Source organism: Camellia sinensis, chromosome 15 (assembly GCF_055761805.1).
Source record: "Camellia sinensis isolate YWXY chromosome 15, ASM5576180v1, whole genome shotgun sequence".
NCBI classification, from domain to species: Eukaryota; Viridiplantae; Streptophyta; class Magnoliopsida; order Ericales; family Theaceae; genus Camellia; species Camellia sinensis.
The window spans coordinates 10,302,137-10,325,001 of NC_138975.1; the positions used below are offsets into that span (position 1 = coordinate 10,302,137).

General features: G+C 45.5%; 1 protein-coding gene across 1 annotated transcript; it reads left to right on the top strand.

Moving 5' to 3' along the window:
• The first annotated feature begins 3,482 nt into the window (after positions 1-3,482).
• On the top strand, positions 3,483-4,627 carry LOC145813731 (uncharacterized). Its single transcript, XM_082909625.1, has 3 exons — positions 3,483-3,799; positions 3,885-3,983; positions 4,226-4,627. Exons 1-3 carry the CDS (start codon positions 3,539-3,541, stop codon positions 4,508-4,510), a joined length of 645 nt encoding a protein of 214 aa, XP_082765751.1. The 5' UTR covers positions 3,483-3,538; the 3' UTR covers positions 4,511-4,627.
• Positions 4,628-22,865: the final 18,238 nt, after the last annotated feature.

Sequence of the window (22,865 nt, forward strand, 5' to 3'; positions counted from 1 at the left end):
TGCACAAAATAGTGCGATGCGCAAAATAGCGCGAACAAAATACAATGCACTAACAAGTGCAATGTAAGGTGCGCAAGATAGCGCGAACAAAATACAATGCACTAACAAGTGCAAGTAAGGTGCGCAAGATAGCGCGAACAAATGCAATGCACAAAATAGTGCGATGCGCAAAATAGCGCGAACAAAATACAATGCACTAACAAGTGCAATGTAAGGTGCGCAAGATAGCGCGAACAAAATACAATGCACTAACAAGTGCAAGTAAGGTGCGCAAGATAGCGCGAACAAATGCAATGCACTAACAAGTGCAAGTAAGGTGCGCAAGATAGCGCGAACAAATGCAATGCACAAAATAGTGCGATGCGCAAAATAGCGCGAACAAAATACAATGCACTAACAAGTGCAATGTAAGGTGCGCAAGATAGCGCGAACAAAATACAATGCACTAACAAGTGCAAGGCCAAGTGTGACGTGCATGCCACACGGAGTGTAAATGGGCTTAAATGCGCAACAACGCACGTATTCCGGAATGCATGACAATGCATGGAATGGAAATGCAATGATGATGCATGAGAAATGTGCACGACAATGCAAAGGGGTGCGTGTTGCAACGCATGTAACACGTGCATAACAATGCAAATGTGTGGCGCGTGACAGCGCGATGTAATGCACCGAAGTAGTGTGATGAGTTCGTGCAACACACATGGGGCAACTTTTGAATTCAAAAGGATACAAAAAGGATACACCTTGCACGAATTCGAGTGCCACGCACTGGAGACACGGCCCGAAGTCAAAACGGAGGCCGGTTGAACATCGGAGATGCACTTTCTTGCACTTTCTTGAGCTATGAAGACCACAAACTTCTCATATGGCCTAACCAAGGCTGTGGGAACCCCACCGGCAGTAATGGGAGGCCACCGGCTGGACATCGGCACAAAAATAATTCTATCGGCACAAAAAAGTGCCGGCCGGCACAAAACATTGCCGACCGGCAAACAGTTGCTGAATCGGGGCAGTTTTGTCTTTTCACTTCGGGCATTATAAAATAGGGCTTGAAAACCCTATTCTTCACTTTTCCACCGCCGAAAATTCTTGCCCTCTCTCTCTAGAGTGCTTCTGTCTCATTTTTCGCCCGTTTCTTCGCGTTCTACGCCCGTTTCGTCGTCGGATTCGCGTTTCTCTTCGCGTTTCGGACACTTTCCACCGATCACATTCTCGTTTCGGCGCCTCGTTCGGCGTTCTCGCCTTCTCGGGGTTTGTTCCCCTCACTTTCCTCTTCATTTCCGTGTCCTTTCACATTCCGGCCTTCCCGGCCATTTCCGACCCTCTCGGGAGTTGACTTTTCAGTTGGCTCTTCGTATTCCGGCTCGGTTTTCCTTTTCCGGCCATTTTCACACCACTCTCTACATGGCGGACGACATTCCACGTGTCGGGACTCCCCCGGACCACGAGATGGACCCCGGGGTCGAGCTCTTACCACTGAGCGAGCGCCCGTTCGACCCGGCGACCTACCGGCCGGCGATTCACGTTCTGCCCCCAGACGGCCTGCGTCAGTTCCGGAGTTTCGAGAGGTACGCGGCCCCTGAGCTACTGCTGCGTGAGCCTACCTCCCACCTTTCATTCGGCACTCCCGAGGTAACTCTTCATCTTCTGCTTTACTTTCTGCAATGTAGGATACAAAACTGCCATAGTTAGCTGTATTCTTTAATTGCTGAAACCTGATATGCCGTAGACCGTAGTTGACTGTAAACATACATACAACTGATATCTGCTTGAGACTGACACATGCACACACACTGCACTAGTCCTGAATCACCCAAACACACGGCACACACTGTATTCTACTGCACACACACTGGTACCCAGTATTTGTCTGAATCTGTTCGATTTGCACACATGCCACATCTGTTCTGAAACGCCCAAACACGCTGACACAGCACACGTATTTTCTATAAGCACACCGGCACCCGGTATCTGCCTGAATCTGACAAGCTTGCATACATGCCATATCTGTCTTTTCAAAATCGCATTTTGAATGTTGTCCTGCAATTGTTGTTTTCTGTTTACAGGAGGGTTCCCATACCATTCGCGGGTATGGGAATACTGGTGCGCGGGAGTGGTATGACGAGCTCCCTGATGCGGTCCAGCGCATCGTGGACCGAGCGGGCTTCGGCACCTTCTGCCGAGGGCTCTCTAGGTTGTCCACCTGCAGACCTCTTCTTGCTGCTCTGGCGGAGAGGTGGTGGGACACCACCGATTCTTTCCACTTTTCTGCCGCAGGGGATATGACGATGACCCCTTATGACTTCTCGATGCTCACAGGCATCGGGGTAGGGGGTGATCCGATCCCCTTCGACATAGCGATGGATGAGTGGACCGCCGCTCAGGTTCATTTACTGGGGGAGGCCCCTCCGCTAGCTCGCCCAGGCTTCGTCCGCTATTCCTGGTTCGAGGCACAGTTCAGGGTCCTGCCCGCATTGGGGGAGGAGACTCAGATGACCGAGGAGGACGTGGAGAGATATGCTCGGGGCTTCCTCATGTTCCTTTTCGGGACTACTATCTTCGCCGACCGGGCGAACACCGTGCCTCTCTGCCTTCTCAGTGCACTGGTGGACGTCCGAGATATTCTGCACTTCGATTGGGGCGGCGCTGCTCTGGCCACCTTGTACGGATATATGAGCTCGGCTTCTCGCGGCAGCGGCCAGCTGCTCGGAGGTTACTGGCGAGCTTGGGAGGTACATTTCTTCTCCACTTTTCATTTCTGTCTCGTACTTTCTGTACTCTGTATACTGCACACACTGCGGTCTGCTTTACACTCACTGTATACTGTACACACGGCACACACATACATTCTGTTTTACACTGACTGTACACTGCTCACACTGTACACTGCACACAATACACTGCACAACACACGGCTCTGCCATTTCTGCTTTATTCTGTATACCCTGCTTTATCTGAAGGTCATACTGACATCTGTTTTGCAGTTGTGGGTTTATGCCTACTTCCCTAGGCTTGCACCTGTGCCAGTTGCGGAGCCTCCTCCGGCTGTTCCTTTCTCGAGTCGCTTTGACGGGGGATGCACCCGGCGACCTTGGGAGACATTCGGCTTCTTCCGCCGATACTTCGACACCATCACCCCCACAGAGGTATGCTTTACTTTCAGTTCGTTTAGCTTCGCTTTCCCACTGCATGTTTCAATAACAGTAGATAACAAACTGTCTGTTACTTCCAGATCACATGGCGGCCATGGGCTTCCTTGCCGTCGGCGATGCGGGGTCGGTTCCCTGGTGCTGAGGAGACCTCGCGTTTCCGGATTCTGCTAGAGGGCCCGGTCTGTCGGGCTTGGTACCTGGGGGAGCGTTTTCTACGCCAGACCCGCGGGTTACCTGAGCAGATAGTCCCGGCTCACCCTCCTGCAGAGATGAGGGAGACCGAGGGGCTGACCCCTGAGCAGCTGGATGATTACTTCATCGGCTGGGAGGAGGCCGGCTTCCGAGGCACCGGCGACTATCAGGAGTACGTGCGGACGTACCTGATGCGACCTTTGAGCGGTCGTCGAGCAGAGGGGGCCAGGCCTGTAGCATCGGCGGCTGGGGCCGGAGCAGGAGCAGGGGCTGGATCTTCGAGGAGGGCCCGAGTCCGTGGCAGGGGCGGAGCGCGGGGAGGACGAGGAGCTGGCTGGCCTGCCCTGCCTGCTGTACTGACTTTCCAGGGGCAGGGTGGGGCGACCTATCAGATCCCCTTCGCCCCTCCACCAGCTGGGCATGAGTTCACTGACATCCCCGACCTTCCGCCGGTATGTATCACTGCACTTCGTACAGTTATCTCACTTCAGTTTACTGATATTCCACAGAATACTAATGCATCTGATACCTTTGCAGGCTTCTCCTGAGTACACCCGTCAGTCGTTGGCGATGAATGCCTCGATGATGGGGATGCTCCAGCGGACATTTGACCTTCTGGCTGTCTACAGCATACCGGTATGTCCTTCTGACACTGGCCTCAAACCATTCATACACTGCTTCGCATAATCTGATTCACGGCACAACACCTGATACACTGATCTCACTGTATCTGAGCACTGCATACACTGCATTCTGCACTAAACTCTGTACTGACAAACTGCTCACGGCATTCATACACTGTATCCATACACTGCATTCTGCACTGATAAACTGTCTACAGTATACTGATGCATTTCACTTTTTGTGTGCTTTTTCAGCCTCCCTTCCAGATTCCCATGGCAGGAGGTGCTCCAGCCAGACCTTCTGTCCCTGCCCGGGGGAGAGATGAGGAGGGCAGGATATTTCCCCGCACTAGGGGTGGGCGTACTCACGTCGGGAGCAGCTCGCGGGCTCCAGTCCCGGACGATGACGACGACGAGGAGTCAGAGGCGGAGGCAGGGTCGTCGGAGGAGGAGACCGCAGACGGTTCTAGCTCGGGCTCTGATGACGACGCTGTTGATGCTCCTGGACCCTCGTCCAGGAAGAGGACCAGGACAGACTGACGGCCCTTCGGAGTGCTTGACATAGATGTAGATTTTTGCTATCTTTTCTTTCTTTCCTTGTACTTTTCTTTTTGGTTGGTAGATAGATTACCTTGTACTGCCACAGGCAGGTTTTGTTTCCAAAGCTTGTACATTTGAAAAAGATAATGAAATGAAACGAAACGAACTTTTTATCTGAAAAAGTGTTTACATTTACACATTTCATGCATTGCATCGCATCTCATCATGTTACACCTCAATGTAAATGGAATTGATTGGTTGTCTGAAAATTGAACACTTGCACTGTAATAATCAGATAACTTAAACAGCTAACAACCGAAACAACCCAAGCAACCCACTGCCTGATTCTTGAACACACAGCCCTTACTCTGTTGGGGATTGATCTGCATACAGCCCAAAACACAGCATTCAGTTCATTCTGCACACTGCAATTCTCAAACAAGACAGCCCAATCTAATCAGGACGGACCTCAAAGATGGAACCGGTTGGAGTCGGAACACGTTCCAATGTAGAGAATGGCACAGCATTCTGAGCATAAGCGATTTTTGAAATTGAATGAGGGTTTTTCAAACCGGGATATCGAGCCTACCACTGAACAGAGCGGAAAGGACTCAAATATAGGTACACGACCTAAACACAACGAGACACGCTCGGGAAAGACTAAAAACAAAAGACGAGACCGTCAAATGAAAGAGACACGACACGCAGACGCGTAACCAAAGATGGGGGACCTCGGACCACGAGGAGCCAGTTCAATCTGGGTATTGTTTCCCACCCCTTCTTATTTGTGATTCTCACATCACTCAATTCTCAAGCTCGGATTTTCTCTCGAAACCCTTTTCCTCGCTTTTCTCTCAACTTACACCTCTCTATTCTTCATTCTCTCATTTTTCATCCCTCCCCGGGGTGATTGATGGATAAATGGAAAGGTGCGGGTTTATGCTCGACACCGTTAGCTCACGGCTATTCTTCGGGCAGGCAGAGTGCTCTTCTGGCAAGTACGTCGATGACGGGGGAGAGACAGAACGCCTGGCTCAACTGTGCCCCTAGTTCATCATTTTAACCATTTTTTCGTTTTTGCTTTCTACTAAAACGGTTTTGATCGAAATGAGAGTCGGATTAACGTACTTGTTCGACTTTTGTTTTGAAAAGCATGCAAGTCAGGCAGCAAGCACTGAAAATTTTCCTTTTAGGTCCAAGACAATGGTCCGGTTTTGGAAAATGAAATAGTTTTCGAGAAAATAGTCAACCTCAGTAAAAATTTTCAAAAACTATTTTTTAAACAGCTGATGCTCAACAAGCATGGAACTTACTCTTCGAGATGCGCGACCTCGGATCGGAGGCAATGGAAAATTGCCCCTGGTTTGAAGGAGGGTGGGAGGCAACGGAAAGTTGCCCCTAGTTTGAAAGGCGGCTCACAGCGGCTCGTGGCAACGGAAAGTTGCCCCTTGTTTGGGATGGTGCCGCAGCAATTCACAGACAGTCTTCATTGGCGGTGGTCGAGCTCTTAGACACAGCGATGACGAAGACGGTCACAACACATATATGGACACGGTCACCTTGAAGGGTGTTGGCCACTGGACTTTGGAACGAAATTGAAACCATTGCATGGACTGAGACGCTTATGAAAGCGTTGGGGGCTGGACTTCATGATGAAGTTGCCTACGTATCCCAAACATGGGAATCAAGCCTTACGTAGTTCCGGTTAAGGTCCACTCGGGTATTTTAACCTTCACTTTGTTTGGCTCTTATTTTTGCCAAGGCGCCCAATGCGGGTTTTCGACCTTGCGAGCTTCTTTTCATTTTCTATTTCTTCTTCATTTATTTTGCATTTTTCTTTTTCTTTTCTTTTTGGTATCTTTTGTCTTTTCTTTTCTTTTCTTCTTTTTTTGTATTTTTCTCTTGCTCTAACTTTTGCCTGGGTCGCCCTTCTGGGTTTTCGGCCCAGCGAGCCTCTCAAAGGGTAAAAGTGTAGCAAGTCCATGCCAAATGGTTCCTGAACTGGAAGCCTCTCCGTGTCTAAGAGAACGGCTGTTGCACTGATTTGCGGAGAACCCATCAGGGTTACTCTACGAGCTTCTTCCGGCGAGATCTACTCCTTCTGATTCGGCCTTGATGCTTCTTGATCGAAGGCTACCTCAAAACTGGCCACACGGGCCTTTCATGGCGTTTGTCCGTTGAACTTTTTGAACAGTCTGAATGGGTTCAAAGTCGGAGCGGGTTGAATCTTGAGGCTGAGAGCGATCCTAAGCTGCGCGATCTCAAGAGCGATTCCACACAGGTCTTCGCAGGGCCGCGTAAAATATTTGTTTTTGAAAGTTTTTAAGGAAGCGAGAAGTCGCTCGTGCCGAAGATAGTGTGGAACCAATCTGGATCAGGCCAGGGTCCTTCTCAGTACTCATGCCGACAAGCATGGCTTTATTCATAAAAAGACTTAGCACGCCTCTCTTTCTCTCAAAATGATCAAAATTTTACAAAACCCGAGGAATTCCTTCCTCTTCGTTTTCATCACCGCAGTGTTCAAAAAGTTTGTTTTGTTGAAAAACTTAGGTTAATGCAATGAGTTTGGCGCGCAGGAGAGCAGGCGAGATGTACTGTCAGCCCAATCAAATTCTCTGGCACTTATGCTGAAAGCAAGCATGAAGGTTGAGATAGCAACAGCTGTTTCAATCGGCTTTGTTGGTGTAACTGGCCCCTCGGCAGGAACAGACTCAAAACAAAAACAGATAATAATAAAACAAGACGGTGTTCGGGACAACAACCCCTGAATCACCGGGTATTATATACAACGGGGACTGACTCGATACAACAAGACAGACCCTTAAGCAAAAAAAGACTGACTCAAGACAAAGAGACAGACTCAAAACAAAAGACCGACTCGATATCCAAGCCAGAATTTACAAAACTCGGTTTCACCGATGCTCAAAAATGCGTTCCAAACGCTTCATCAAAAAAAATACCAAATGTTGCCCGCAGGCGGTTCACTTTACATACTCGCAGTATCTGAGCCCTCGAAATCCAACAACTGAGTGGTGACGGGCTTGCCTGAGGTAGGTGGTAGGATAACCTTATTATCAATCAAATCCTGCACTTCATGGCGAAGGCGGGAACATCCATCGGTGCTGTGACCGGACTGTTGATGGTACGCGCAGTACAAGGTAGCATCATGGGTGGCGGGGAGATTCTTCGGGAGCGGTCGGGGCTCCAAAGGCTTAAGATGCCCATTCTTCGCCAATATCAACAATGCCCTAGACAAAGGCATGTGGAGGTCGTGAAAGACTCTGCGCCCTCGAGGTAGGTACTTTGCAGTTTGAGGATTCTTGCCAGACGCGCTGGCGAAAGGATCAGCTGGCGCTGCCTTGGCTTTTTGAACCTTTCCCGGTGCAGGGTTGGGAACAACAGGAACTGTTTGGGCATGACGGGGCCCATCCCGGTTTTCTGCCTGGCTTGAACTGCCTTTGGTTGGAGCGGGGAAAGCATTATCTATAGCTTTGGTCACTATTGCGGATGTTTGTTGCTTGTTCATCCCTCTGGCCTTCAGAGCCTCGACTGCCCACAGCAGTTGTTCAACAGGGTCGGCATCTACCTTTGCCTTGTCCTTTCCTTTGGCCTCAGCCTGATCGAGGGTCAGGGTTAGTGCTGACATATCGTGGCTATAGCCAGAAGCCATCTCTGGCTGGCTGAGCTCTATCACAATCCGCCCCAGTAGCGGGGGCTCCTGTGGTACAAAATTCCCGGCATACGGTGCCGCTGGTGGTGAAGCCGACATTCCATAGGCGAGGTCTGCCACAGACCTTTGGAGATCGCCTATCATCCCCATCAATTCGAAGGTGGTGGGCTCACGAGCCTGGTATAACTGGGGAGCCCAAACCGGGTGCACAACGGGCGACCTGGGCGGATATGACATACTGATGCTGGCTTCATTCTGCGGAGTGGTTCCCTGCTCCGGTGCGGCTGTCATAACCACAATTTCTTCTGAACTTTGTGTCGCCATAAATCTTGCCTCAGCAAAGGGGAGACACTGGCTGTTCTGTATCAACTCTGCAACTCTCTGGACTGAAAGAAAAACAGACAGCACTTCAGCCCAAACTGATCAAACACGGGTGTAGCCGAACAACTGTTCCCTACTGCTGATCACTGTTCCCAGATTTCTGTTCCCCAAAATACTGAATCTGATACCCGCGGATAACTGATTCTCAGATTCTGATACCAATGCCCTTAGGCCTGATGCCCCAAACTTGCAAACTGGTATGTACATTCCTGTAGAGATACACTCTAAAAGCACATAGCAAGTAAGAGAGAGCCAAAACACCCCTATGTTGGGGTAGGGTTTCCCTGTCCTATTTTGTCAGGAGCTAGGGTTTCACTACGCACGCAGCGGTTTCAAACAACCTATAATCGGGTAAGCAACCTGTCCTAGCTTGGAATGGTCACTATGGATTCCGAATATGCACTAGGTCGAATGGTCAAAAGGGTGCCTCGGTAAACCGGGGTTTGTGTTCCCATACTGTCAGAGCCCATAGCCGGTCAGCCTTATGGACATGCCTTGACAAGACAAGCCTCCGGCAAACCGTTCAGGAATGGCAGATGGCAAACACTGTGTTCCTAGGCGCACCAATGCACATGCGATGCAAAAAAACACATAAATGAAGTCAAAACAGGATATCACGAGTTCGAGTCAAACTCTCTAAAAGTCCCCAGCAGAGTCGCCAGAAACTGTAACAGCGCCCGGGGAAGGGCCTCGCGCTACAGTTCGGACTCTCGATTTGTGTCACGGTTCTTAATCTGAACCAAAGAGTCCAAATCTGGCAAATCGTTTTGAGAAACAGATTTTTGAAAAAGTAGTGCCAAACATGGACTGCTTTGCCAGATACAGAGTCGCCACCTAAATATTTTAAAATGGGGGAATTTAGGAAACCCTGACTCGGTGCCGAAGGCCACATGTCCGTCATCACCGGAGTTGTCTCGGCTCGGGAGCTTGGGTACGATCGGGGAAGGTCAGCTATGAGCACCCCCTTTCGCCCGGTCCGAAGACCGGCCTCTACTAACCGTGATATCTGATTTTGAAAACTTTATGTGTTCTTATCCCGGTATTTAGCCTAGAATTACTATGTTATGCGCACAGCAAACAAGTATAGACTAGATTGCCTAATTTGGAAATAAACATTGCATATCCGTTTGGTTTGAAAATGCTTTGGAATTTGCTACTCGCAAGTAGGCTAAAATACGGATTTCAACGAGTTTTTCCAACTCAAACAATCCGGCCTTCACCCACAGGCATTCAAAACAGTTTAACACATAAGCATCTAGCCACATGTTAAGCATGCTGTTATGGCAACATTCACACTCATGCGATATGCTAAAGCAAAAATACTTACATCGTACTCCGTGCCAAAACAGTAAACTAGTTAGCAAACATGTATGTCCTAGTTCATGTTAAAAGTGGCTAATGCATCACATGCAAAATGTCGCTAAGATAGGCTCGGCTATCCTAAACATGTCATGTGAAAATGCACAATTATCACGTATTCAGTTTGAAAATTGAAGTATTGATGCAATTAGTGTGATGTACCGAGCCTAATGCATGTAATACAAATGCATGGATGCACGCATGCATAGCATAAGGTATGCTAAATTAGACGTGACCTAATACTAACCATCAAAGCAGGTAAGTAAAAGGGAAGAAAGAAGTGGGGATTGGAAGACATTCACACACCCACACACACTTATTACAGATTTGCCCTCGCTCGGAGGGACCAAATAAATATTACAAATTAACTAACTACGCAAGCTAATTAATATTACAAATTAACTAATTTAATTAACAAATTAAATTAAATTAATTAAAGCAGGAAAGCGTCTCGGGAAACGCGCCACCATGCGCAAGCTGCCTCTATTTTCCTCCCTTTCCTCCTCTGGAGGTTGTCAAAACCTCAGGACTACATCCTTGGACAGAGGGGATCACCACCGGCTAGATGAAACTTCCACCGGCAGTGTGGTATGGCCATCGGCACAAAATAGGGCCTGTCGGCAGAGAAAAATGTGCCGGTCGGCACATTACACTGCCGGTCGGCAGAGTATTCCTGCAGAACCTGCAACTCACAGCGACAAAGGGCAAAACAAGGCATGGCAGCATATTTCAAGGCATGTATGCACCAACCATGTCTCTTATCATTGTAATGACTCAAAGGGACATGTGCCTCGATTCTCGGACCACCAATCACGCATTTCCATGCATGATGGCCCAAAGAACCGAGCATGCAACTTTGGTTTCAAATGCATGCAAACCAATCAAACGAATTAGGCCCAATTCCTATCACCAATTCAAGGAACAAGGCATGCATGCGAAATGCAATGCAACCTAGGCATACAAGCTAGGAATGCAACATGGCATGGCAATCAACTCATGCAAGCATACAAGCATGCATAGAGCAATGCAAATGGATGGCAAAGATGGACTTAAACATGAATTAGGCGACTCTAAAATAGGCCTAAAACAGTAGCCAAAAGTGCTAAAGAGTGAGAGCTAAATGGCATGCACACACACATGCTCATAAGGACCAACACTTAAGCATGAATCAAACAACATTCAAGCACACTTGAAAGAAGGAAACATGGACAAATTAGCATGCAACATGAGCCTTAAAATCATGTTATAAAATGATGCCAAATCAAATTATAAATCAAGTCAAGCATGCAACAAAAAGTCCAAGTGTTCAAGGCAAGTTGATAAGGCATTGAACTACACTTATCATGACCAAACATGGCATGCATTAAACAACTAAAAATAGATTTTTAGCTCATAACAAGGCCAAAGGACTCCTTAGATAGCATCTAAGTGGCCCAAATTCAAAGGCATGCAAAGGCACCAAAACATGGAACATTGCAAAACATGCTTTCAAAGCATTAAAGAGACATGCGAGGCAATCAAACAAGCATGGAAATGGGACTGAAATGACATATAGAATGATCCCAAATCACCAAAACAATGCAAAGATGGCATGCTACACATGCACATACTCAAGGCCAACAAGCCCAAATGCAAAGGAGCCTTATAATGCATGCTAGAATCGACCCAAACGACTATGGACAGATCTAAAACATGGCAAAATAAGCATATAACCTTCACAAATACAAGCCTAAAACATGCTCCAACAAAGGCTAACAACCTAGAACATGTTAAGGCACAAATAAGGCATTACATGGCAACTATGCTAAACATGCATAAGGTTCCAAAACCAACTTGAAATCATGTTATATCATGGATATATAAGCATGAAAAACAAACCAAACATGCTCAACACACACTCAAGCATAGGCTTCTTTAAGAGGCCAAAATGTGCCCTTTTCAAGGACAACAAGGAGAGGGGGTGGCCCTCTCCTTCTTGGGACTTCAAAGCATCATCTTTACCACTGAAATCCCTCAAGATTTCAGTGGTGAAGAGACCTCAACACCAAAATCCCGGAGCTAGCACAAAATGGCTCAAAATGAGGCCTTTTGGGGCTTAAGGGTGGTCAACACCCCTCAAACAACAAAACACTCTTAATAAAAAATAAAGAGGGCTTAAAAATAGAACTTTTTTATGTTATACAATAATCACAAAAACAGCTCTAAGATAGGTATAAAATTGATGCAAGAATGGGGAATAAAGGTGTAAGTTTCTTACCCTTGTAGTCCTCTTCAACAAGGATGCTCCAATGGCCTCCTTTGGCTCCAAATCAGTCAAGAAGCTCAAGAACAACCCCTTAGAACTCTAATCTTAAGAGGAAGGTGAAACACTAGGTGTTTGTGTGCAATAGTAAGGCACAAAACACCTAGTGTGCAAAATGGGAGGGAAAGAGAGATAGATTGAGTGTATCTAACCCTAACCCTAGAAAACTAGAGCTCTCCTCTGTCTTTTTTCTCTCAAAAATGTCTAAGCCTCTCCTTTTTGCCTTAGAGAGAGCCCTCTCTATAAGCCTCTTGTAAAGCTTATTCAACAAGCTTTGCAAGAGGGAGATCCCTCCATACACGTGTATGGAGGGGAGAAAAAGTTATACAGCTGTCCTAAAATATCTGCAAAAGCAGATGAACAGCAATCGGCCGGCAAAAAATGCCATCTTGGCCAAACAAAGTGCCGACCGGCACAAAAAAGTGCTGACCGGCAACAAATAGTGCCGACCGGCAAACTATTTTGCCGGTGGCAGCAAAAACCAGCCGGTGGCCTCTAGCCACTGCCGGTGATGGGTGGGGATGGTCTACAAGCCCTACCCTGCCCTTCCAAGGCAAAACACAAGTGTTCGGTGCAAAACCGGACACTGAACGGTCAAGTTCGGAGATTCTGAGGTAGGGCGCGAGAGCCAAAACCTCCGGGAACTCCAAACAAACACAAACAAGGATAATCACCGAGTGTTCAAACAGTGACGTCCAAGTCTTGAGGACGGTCAAAAATGGGGTGTCTACAGGTGGACCTGATCCACAGAGTGCTGAAGTTGTAAGTACTCCTCACGAGTCATGTAGAGTGGGTCCCCTTAGGGAGGCACGAGAAGAACAGGATGAGTTGAGTGGTCATGTACGGGGTCCTGGGCCTCATCAACTGGGGCACCAACCAGCTGCGGGATGCGAGATATGCTGTGCTGCCATTCCCGCTAGCCGAAAGTCGGATACCCTCTATCAATCTCCTCATCCTCAGCAATGGAGAGGTGGTGCAGCTCAAACACAAGTGTCAACAAATTTGTGAATGGTAGTGGCCAAGTCAAGTTCTGCATAGGATCAGGCCGAACTACCTCACGTAGAAATTTCTGCAAATGCATCAAAATGAAATGCTCAAGCGGGACCTAATAGCCAAGCTGATACCCGTATAAAACCCGCACAAACTCCAAACGGCGCTCAGCTTGATGCCCAAGTGGAAGGACATTCTTATGGACCACGGAATCAAGGAAAAGTAAGCGGCTAGGTAGCTTGCTCCGCCGCAAGCATGTGAAACTGTTGTCACCGTGGGCTCCTGGGAAGTATTGCTGGATGAGGCGATGTATGGGTTGTCGATCCTCAACTTCCGGGAAGGGCTGATATTCTGGTTTGGCGAAAAACTCTAACACTGTGGCAATCAGGGATGAGGTGATGTGGATAACATGACCATCAATGTTAGAGAGTAGTACAACCTCGGTGGGTGTCTCATACAGGTTCTAGTAGAATAGTCGTGCCAGACGAGGATAAGTAGGCGCTGTCACAGCGCAAATGCCCAACTGTTGCCGGAGTCAGAGCTGCTCAACGGCCCAAGTAGTGTTCTCGTCATGCTGGAAAAATTGCAGGTTGAACTGCGTGAGCTTGTGAAGAGGGCGTGAAGCCCACTCCGGCTGTGGCAAGTCACCTGGTGGTGGTGGCAAGGATGGTGGTGATGGCGGTGGTGGTGGTGGTGGTGGCGCCGAAGAGGAGGCACCCCTGGCCTTTTTGGAGGCCCGAGCAGAGACACGGCGACTCATATCCTGCACACACCAACAATAAATACAGATACCCGTGAAACCAGCATGAGAATCAAATAAAATATGAAACCATAAATGTGCCCACTAATGTACCACATGCAATTCGCACTGTTTTTTTTAATATATAAAAACAAAATTAATTAAATAAATGAAGTAAAATGACATTAAATTAAATTAACTAAACTATAAAATAAACTAAACTAAACTAAACTATAAAATAACTAAACTATGAAATAGACTAAAGTATAGAATAAAACAACCAAAACTAAACATTTTTTTTATTATTTATTTATTTATTTATTTATTTTAATTGAAGAGAAGAAAATTAAATAAAACTTCAGAAAATAAAATAAAATAGAAACTAAACTACTTAGTAATTATATGAATAATGACATCATAGAATAAGATAAAAATAAAATCACTAACTACACAAGTATAAGAAAAATAAAAATAAAATCAAATTTCACTAACTAATTAAACTAACCAGAATCACTACGAAGCAATTTAAACTAAACAAATATAACAAATAAAAAAAAAAACTAAATTAGAATTATTGTTAGTACCATTATTATTATTATTTTTTTTTTTTTGGTTGCCCGCACGTGCGCCATAAAGGGCTGCACGTGCGGTGCTCATCTTCCTCCTACGCTGAGTTTGGTTCTGGTTTTGCTTCTTTTTTTTTTCTTTTTTTCTTTTTTTTGAACAAACTAATAAACATGCATTCTGCAACTAAAGGACCACAAATAAAATTAAAAAAATCATAATGACCACTAAAAATACTAAAAAGAAGTAAATTTTTTTTTTTTTTAAGATGAACACTAGATCAAAATAAAAAATAAAAACAAAATCAAAAACTCCATAAATTGATTCCTACATTCACAAATCTATGCAAAAGAAAAAATTATCTTGAAAAAGTGGAGAAAGAGAGAAAAAGACAAGAGGTTCGCCCGAAAAAAATGGTGGTCACCGGAGTTTCGTCGGACGGAGAGGGAAGTGGTGCCCGCGGTGAGATCATGGTGGCGAGGAAGAAGAAAGAAGAAGAAAAGGGAAGAAGAAGAAGAAGAAGAAGATGAAGAAGAAGAAGAAGAAGAAGAAGAAGAAGAAGGAAGTGGGTTTGTGGGGCTAAGAGAGAGAGAGAGAGAGAGAGAGAGAGATAAAGAAATAAAGAAATCTCAGAGTGAGAGTGATTGGGAGAGAGTGAGTTGTGTTAGATAAGGTTTATGTTTTTTTTTTTTGTGTACGAAAATAGAAAAAAAATAAATAAATGAAAATAAAAATAAAAATAAATAATAAATAAATAATAATAATAATAATAATAATAATAATAAGAAAACAAAACAATTTTTTTTTTTTTAATTCTTCCGCACCACCCACGCACCTGTTTATTAAGCAGTGTGCAAACTCACAAATTCACAATTTCCCGTACGTGCGGGGCCCAGGCCGCACGTGTAGCGATTCTCCTCCTTGCAAATTTTTTTTTTTTTTTTTTTGAAAAATTGGCGCCCCGCACGTGCGGGAGTCAAGCCGCACGTGCGGCTTGGTCAACGCCCTTGCCCCCGCACCTGCTTATTAAGCAGTGCGCAAAGTTGTGTTTCACCAAAAAATCCCGCACGTGCAGGGCACAGGCCGCACGTGCGGCGAGTTCTCCTTTTTTTTTTTTAAGTATAACCATTTTTTTCATTATTATTTATTTATTTTAAATTGAACAAGCATAATACTTTTTTTTTTTTTAACACAGAAAATAAACATGAAAGCATGCTTTTAAACACAGAAAATAAACATTTCTACCTTCAATTGATATCCGGAATAAATATAGCACAAAAGAACATACGGAATGCTCACTAATGGTATAATCTTCACGCGAAAATCACGGGTACTACTTTTGTCCCTAACTGTGTTTGTAACTTTCCCTATTCTCCAACAGGGTGACAGACTAGGTTGATTCGGTATCCAGAATTGAGGTGCATAAAGCTACCTCAACCTATGGGGCTGCCATACAGCCGAGGTAGCTTTGAAGCAATCTCCACACCCCTAGGTATTTAAACCAGACTCTAGTCTTGGAAATCCCAAACCTTTGTGTTCTAGGCTTTGCCATTCGAACTCTAGTTTCCACCGTCTCAGTTGGTCTCCTAGGAACTCACTACAAACATGGTTAGGTGGCTATACCAGACCGTCAGATGCCGTTCGAGCACGGCAAACACCAAAGGAATTACACCTTTAGAGGATTTAAAGTCTCCTAGAAGCAAGTAAAGCATAACGAGAACAAAGAAAAACATAATAGCATAGAAGGGAAAGAAAAGAGAACAAGAAATCAATCTATCAATCAAAGTAAAATGGGTCCATCAAAGCAATGGCCTCAATCATATCCCCATTCCCAATCCCCTCTATATATGGTTTCAATCTTTGGCCATTCACTTTGAAAGTGTGGCCAGTTTTTGGATCTCGCACCTCAACGGCGCCATGACTAAATGCCTCAACAACCTCAAAGGGGCTATCCTATCTTGATCTTAGCTTACCCGGAAAGAGTCTCAATTTTGAATTAAAAAGCCACACTTTTTGGTCGGGTTCAAAGGATTTTCTATTAATGTGCTTGTCATAGAATTCTTTAGTCCGAGCTTTAAAAACTCTCGAACTCTCATATGCATCATTCCGGATTTCCTCCAACTCATTGAGTTGCAGTTTCCGGTTGAGCCCAGCCGCGGCCATATCGAAGTTAAACTTCTTTATGGCCCACAATGCTCGGTGCTCCAGTTTAACCGGGAGATGACAAGCTTTGCCAAACACCGCCCTATATGGTGACATCCCAATGGGTGTCTTATAAGCAGTGCGGTAAGCCCATAATGCATCAATTAACCGTTGTGACCAATCTTTCCTATCCGGTCTCACCGTTTTCTCAATTATGTGCTTTACCTCCCTATTTGATACTTCCACTTGGCCACTAGTTTGAGGATGGTATGGAGTGCCAACTTTATGGATGATAGAGTATTTCTTAACTACCAACTCAAAGAACCGGTTACAAAAATGTGTACCCTGGTCACTTATTATGGCTCTAGGAAACCCAAAACGACTAAAGATATTTTCATGCAAAAATTTGATTACCACTCTATGATCGTTTGTTCGGGTAGCTATTGCCTCCACCCACTTAGACACATAATCTACTGCCAAGAGAATGTACTCAAACACGAACGATGACGGGAAAGGGCCCATAAAATCAATCCCCAAACATCAAATATTTCTACCACAAGAATAGGGGACATTGGCATCATGTCACGCCGAGACATCAAACCCATTTGATGACAGCGCAAACAAGTTCTACAAAATTGATGGGCATCTTTAAAAATTGTGGGCCAATAAAACCCGCTTTGTAAAATCTTGGTGGCCGTTTTATGCCCACTAAAATGACTGCCACATGCAGAAGAATGACAAAATGTAAGAATGCTATGCACCTCACTCTCCGGCACACACCGTCGAATCACTTGATCGGAGCAATATTTAAACAACTCCGGATCCTCCCAAAAGTAATACCTGACCTGTGAAAAGAATCGGTCTTTGTCTTGCTTAGACCAATTCTGTGGAATTTGCCCAATGGCCAAGTAATTCACAATATGTGCAAACCACGGGGGGCTCGCCTGTGACAGCTCAAAAAGTTGTTCGTCCGGAAACGATTCATGCAAAATAAGAGCGTCGCTATTATACTCAATGAAGATTCAGGAGAGATGATCTGCCACCACATTCTCAGATCCTTTCTTATCACGGATCTCTAAATCAAATTCCTAAAGCAACAAAATCCATCTAATCAACCTAGGTTTGGTCTCTTTTTTAGATAGTAAATACCGCAAAGCGGCATGATCAGTGAAGACTATGACCTGGGAACCTAGGAGATAAGACCGGAATTTGTCTAAGGCAAAGACCACAGCTAGCAACTCTTTCTCGGTGGTAGTGTAATTCAATTGTGCATCCGAGAGAGTGCGACTAGCATAGTATATAACAAATGGTGCCTTATTGACCCTTTGGCCCAAAACAGCCCCGACAGCATAATTGGAGGCATCACACATGATTTCAAAGGGAAGCAACCAATCTGGTGATTTCATGATTGGGGCGGTGGTCAAGGCCATTCTCAGTGTTTCAAATGCCTTTAAGCATGCCTCATCAAAAACAAAAGGCGCGTCCTTAACCAGTAAACTACACAAAGGACGTGATATCTTACTAAAGTCTTTGATGAACCTACGGTAAAAACCTGCATGCCCTAAGAAAGGCCTAATTTGACGCATAGAATTGGGTGGAGGAAGGCCTGCAATGAGGTCAACCTTAGCCTTGTCAACCTCTATACCTCGAGGGGACACAATGTGTCCCAACACTATACCCTCACGAACCATAAAATGGCTCGTTTCCCAACTCAAGATTAGGTTTGCCTCAATACATCGTTTTAACACTCTAGTCAAGTTCCTAAGGCATTCCTCAAAAGACGGTCCAAACACCGAAAAGTCTTCCATAAAGACCTCTAAGAATTTCTCCACCATATCGGAGAAAATGGCCATCATACACCGTTGAAAGGTCGTTGGTGCATTACATAGCCCGAAGGGCATGCGCCTGTAAGCAAAAGTGCCAAAAGGGCATGTGAATGTGGTCTTTTCCTGGTCAGCAGGGTACACCGGGACTTGATTATACTCCGAGTAGCCATCAAAAAAACAATAGAAACCCTGCCCAGCTAATCGCTCTAGGATTTGGTCAATGAAAGGTAGGGGAAAATGGTCCTTCCTAGTCGAGGAATTTAGTCTCCTATAATCAATGCACAATCGCCACCCACTAGTGGTTCGTGTGGGGACTAACTCTCCTCCCTCATTCTCAACAACGGTGATGCCCGATTTCTTGGGCACCACTTGTGTGGGACTCACCCACTTGCTATCTGAGATGGGGTATATGATACCCGCAACCAACAATTTCAAAACCTCCTTCTTCACCACCTCTTTCATATTAGGATTCAGTCTCCGTTGCATTTCGCGAGAAGGTTTGGAGTACTCCTCTAGGTGTATATAATGCATGCACACGGAGGGATCTATCCCTTTCAAATCAGCCACTGACCACCCTATAGCACTCCGATGTGCCACGAGAACACTCATTAACTGACTCTCCTGCGCTGCAGTCAAGTTAGATGCAATGATGACCGGTAAAGTATCTTGGGGCCCTAAAAATGCATACTTGAGTGTGGCCGGGAGTGGCTTCAACTCAAGTGTAGGTGGTGTGACCAAAGATGGTATGGCAGGCTCTCTTGACAGAGGAGGAAGTGACTCAAACCGAGCTTTCCATGGAGGAAAATCCGGTGTAGAAGAAGAATTAAGCAAGACATTCACCTCCTCAACCGACCCATCAATATCAAAATTTTCAAACCCAAAATGAGCTAGACAAGCCTCTAAAGGGTCCTCTACAAGAATGGATGGCAAAGCCTCCTCCACAATCTCATCCACAACATCCACTAATAAGCACTCCTCTCTCTCATGAGGTTGTTGGGATGCTTGGAAAACATTAAGTTTCACTTGCATGTTACCAAATGAAACTTCCATAACCCCGGTCCGACAATTAATGCATGCATTGGCCGTAGCCAAGAAAGGTCGACCTAAGATTACCGGGATTTGTTTCCTAGAACTGGCTACCGGTTCCATATCTAATACCAAAAAGTCAACAGGGAAGTAGAACCTATCAACCTTAACTAGCACATCCTCAATCATGCCACGTGGCACTTTGAGGGACTGGTCAGCCAACTGAAGAGTAACAGTAGTAGGCTTCAACTTGCCAAGCCCAAATTCCTCGTACACAGAGTACGGCAACAAATTGACACTAGCCCCTAAATCTAATAAGGCCCTATCAATGAAATGGTCCCCTATAATGCATGCAATGGTTAGGGCACCCGGGTCCTTAAGCTTAGGAGGTGTGTCATTTAACAAGATGGAGCTTACTTGCTCCGTGAGTAGGACCTTTTGGGACACATGTGTCCTAGATTTACGCTTTTGCGTACATAGGTCCTTCAGAAATTTGGCATATGATGGTACTTGCGTAATCGCCTCCAACAAGGGGAGGTTGATTTTTACCTGTTTAAAGACCTCCATCATTGCCTCCATAGATGCCGCCTTCTTATTAAAAGGGGACGGTGTATCAAGGCATTGGGGAAAGGGTGCCTTAGGCACATATGGTGCCTTGGGCTCAAGTGAACTGCTAGGGACTAAGTCATCCCTCTTAAGAGTTTCCCCCTCACCCTTGCTCTCATTAGGTGAACCACCGTGGTCACCCTTCTTAACTCTAGTTGCATCAGACGCAACTGACTGAGGTTCTAACTCCCTACCACTTCTCAAAGCAACCACCGCTTGCACTTGCTCATGTTGCTTCCCATTCCCACCCGAACTCTCTGCCCCGTATTGTCCCTTAGGGTTGGCCACAGTTTGACTTGGTAATTTTCCCTCCTCTCTTTGATTCATGTTGTTAGCCATTTGACCCAATTGAGCCTCTAGCTTGGCAATAGAGTGAGTGTGGGAGTGAACTACCGGTGCTAACCCCTTAAGTTCTGAGAGAACTTCCAAAACCTGAGTCTCAAAGGCAGAGTTGCCCTGAGGAACAGGCGGGGGTTGTGGTTGCTGATACGGTTGTGGAGGTCGATAAGGTTGCGGTGGTCGGTAGGATGATTGGTTGGCAAAATTATTAAAATTCTGCCTTGGTGGAGGATTGTAAGAAGTGCCTTGTGAAGGGGGTCTCCATGAGAAATTAAGGTGATTTCTCCATCCCGGATTGTATGTGCTGGAGTATGGATCATTACCCGGGTTGGAGAATCCCTGAGCCGCATTCACATGCTCTTGGACTAACTCCAGAAATTGTGATGCCGAAGGGCACTCACTCAAGTCATGAGCAGGGCTCGCACAAATAACACATGCCTCGTGAAATTGAGGATGATCTTGCTGGGTAGGGGCATGTCTCGTAGCTAATAATTGATCCATCTTGCGGGACAGTGCCTCTACTTGTTGGGCTAACTCTAGGTTTTGCCCGACCTCATAAATGCCCCCACTTTTTGGGGCTCCAACTACGGGTTGCCGGACTTTCCGGGCTGCGGAGGCACGGTGAAGGGAATTATCACTTAGGTTCTCAAACAATTGCCATGCCTCGACATCATTTTTAGACATGAATGTCCCACCACAGGACGACTCCACCATTTGGCGGTGCGGCTCACTCAAGCCATAATAGAATGTTTGAACAAGTTGCCAATCAGGCACTTGGTGGTGGGGACACTATTAGAGAAGGTCTCGAAGTCTTTCCCACGTCTCATGGAATTGCTCGCCATCCATTTGAGCAAAGTTTGTGATGGCTCGCCTAAGTTGGTTGGTTTTACCTATGGGAAAGTACTTCTCCAAGAACCGTTGCTGTAATTGGTCCCAAGTTGTGATTGAATTAGCAGGTAAAGAGTTTAGCCAGTGTTTGGCTTTATCCTTTAACGAGAATGGAAACAATCGCAACATTAAGGCCTCATTTGTGAAATTATGGATCCTCACTGTCGAGCAAATTTCCAGAAATTCATTCAAATGCTTATGAGGGTCATCATGAGTTAGTCCATGGAATGATGGGAGCATTTGTATGGTGCTGGACTTAATCTCATAATGAGCAGCAGTGGTTGGATAATTGGATGCATGATGGTGATATATATGCGGTGGGTGTAAAATAATCCTTAAGTGTCAGGTTGGGCACATTCGGGACATTAGGATCTGCCATCTCTAATGGCTCAATGTATGAATATGAATACTCAAGCCTAGGAACACGGGCAGAAGCCCTAAGTCTCCTAAGAGTCCTTTCTAGTTCAAGGTCCAAACTCCACAATTCAGGGCGACAAGAACGGTGCCCGTGCATACACTACCAACACACACACAAAAAGTTCGACTCGGTGCACTAAGTTACGAAAGCGGAATGCTAAAAGAGAAATACTCACAGCGATTCAACGAAAACGCTTTACTCGTCTTGCGGATGCTTGACGTGTAGACATTGTCTCCAACCTCTATTTGAGCTTTGACTTTCGTTTTAGCACTTTGGTGCTTTGCTTGTGAGTGTTTGCTTCTGTTTATTCACTTTAGTGTTGCGTTTTTTTTTTTTATTTTTAAAGCTCGGCTGCGCTCCGCTTGCACTTCAATGATAGCTCCAATTTCAAACGCCTTACACACTTAGCAACACAAAAACATAAAATCCTAAACTAAAAATTAAATAAGAATGTAACTTTAAATTAACTAATTTCGCCAGAAGTTCCCCGGCAACGGCGCCAAAAGTTGATGGGTCGTTGAACACACCAAATATAATCACTAAACTATACCAAATTCAATCAGAATAATGGCAAGTCCAGGTATCGATCCACAGGGATTATTGTGAAACTAAACTAATTTAATTGTCAAATTCCTAAATTAATTTTGATAAAAAGATTGGTTGTTTATAACCTAATTTAATAACGAATAAATTAAACTAAGGAATTAAATTATCAATAATAAATGAAATTGGGTTTACTGAATTGAGGGAAAAATCCTAGGGTAGAGAATTCACCACTAACCACATAATTAGGGTGTTAGGTTTTATTTCTTGGCAATCCCGTTTGACAAAACTCCTTTGAGTTGTAATTTTATGCAGAGAAGTTTGTGATGTTAATGCTTTCAAGATTGCCACTTCGTTGATTTTTACGGGGGTCGAGCTGCCCGGTCAGCTCGCGGCCGAAGCAAATTGCAAAATTGCATTCAAAATTGCATGTCTGCCCATGTTCGCTCGAGCCAAGGAATTGTCGCTCGAGCTAAGGCTTTCTCGCTCGAGCCAAGGAGTTCTCGCTCGAGCCAAGGATTGCGTCCATACAAAAACCTGAAAGAGTGTATTCCTCGCTCGA

Excerpts from the sequence above, each read along its gene's own strand:
- LOC145813731 (XM_082909625.1), top strand. The coding sequence starts at position 3,539 with ATGCGACCTTTGAGCGGTCGTCGAGCAGAGGGGGCCAGGCCTGTAGCA. Across the intron at positions 3,800-3,884 it reads ACATCCCCGACCTTCCGCCG|GCTTCTCCTGAGTACACCCG; the intron begins GTATGTATCACT and ends ATACCTTTGCAG. Across the intron at positions 3,984-4,225 it reads TGGCTGTCTACAGCATACCG|CCTCCCTTCCAGATTCCCAT; the intron begins GTATGTCCTTCT and ends GTGCTTTTTCAG.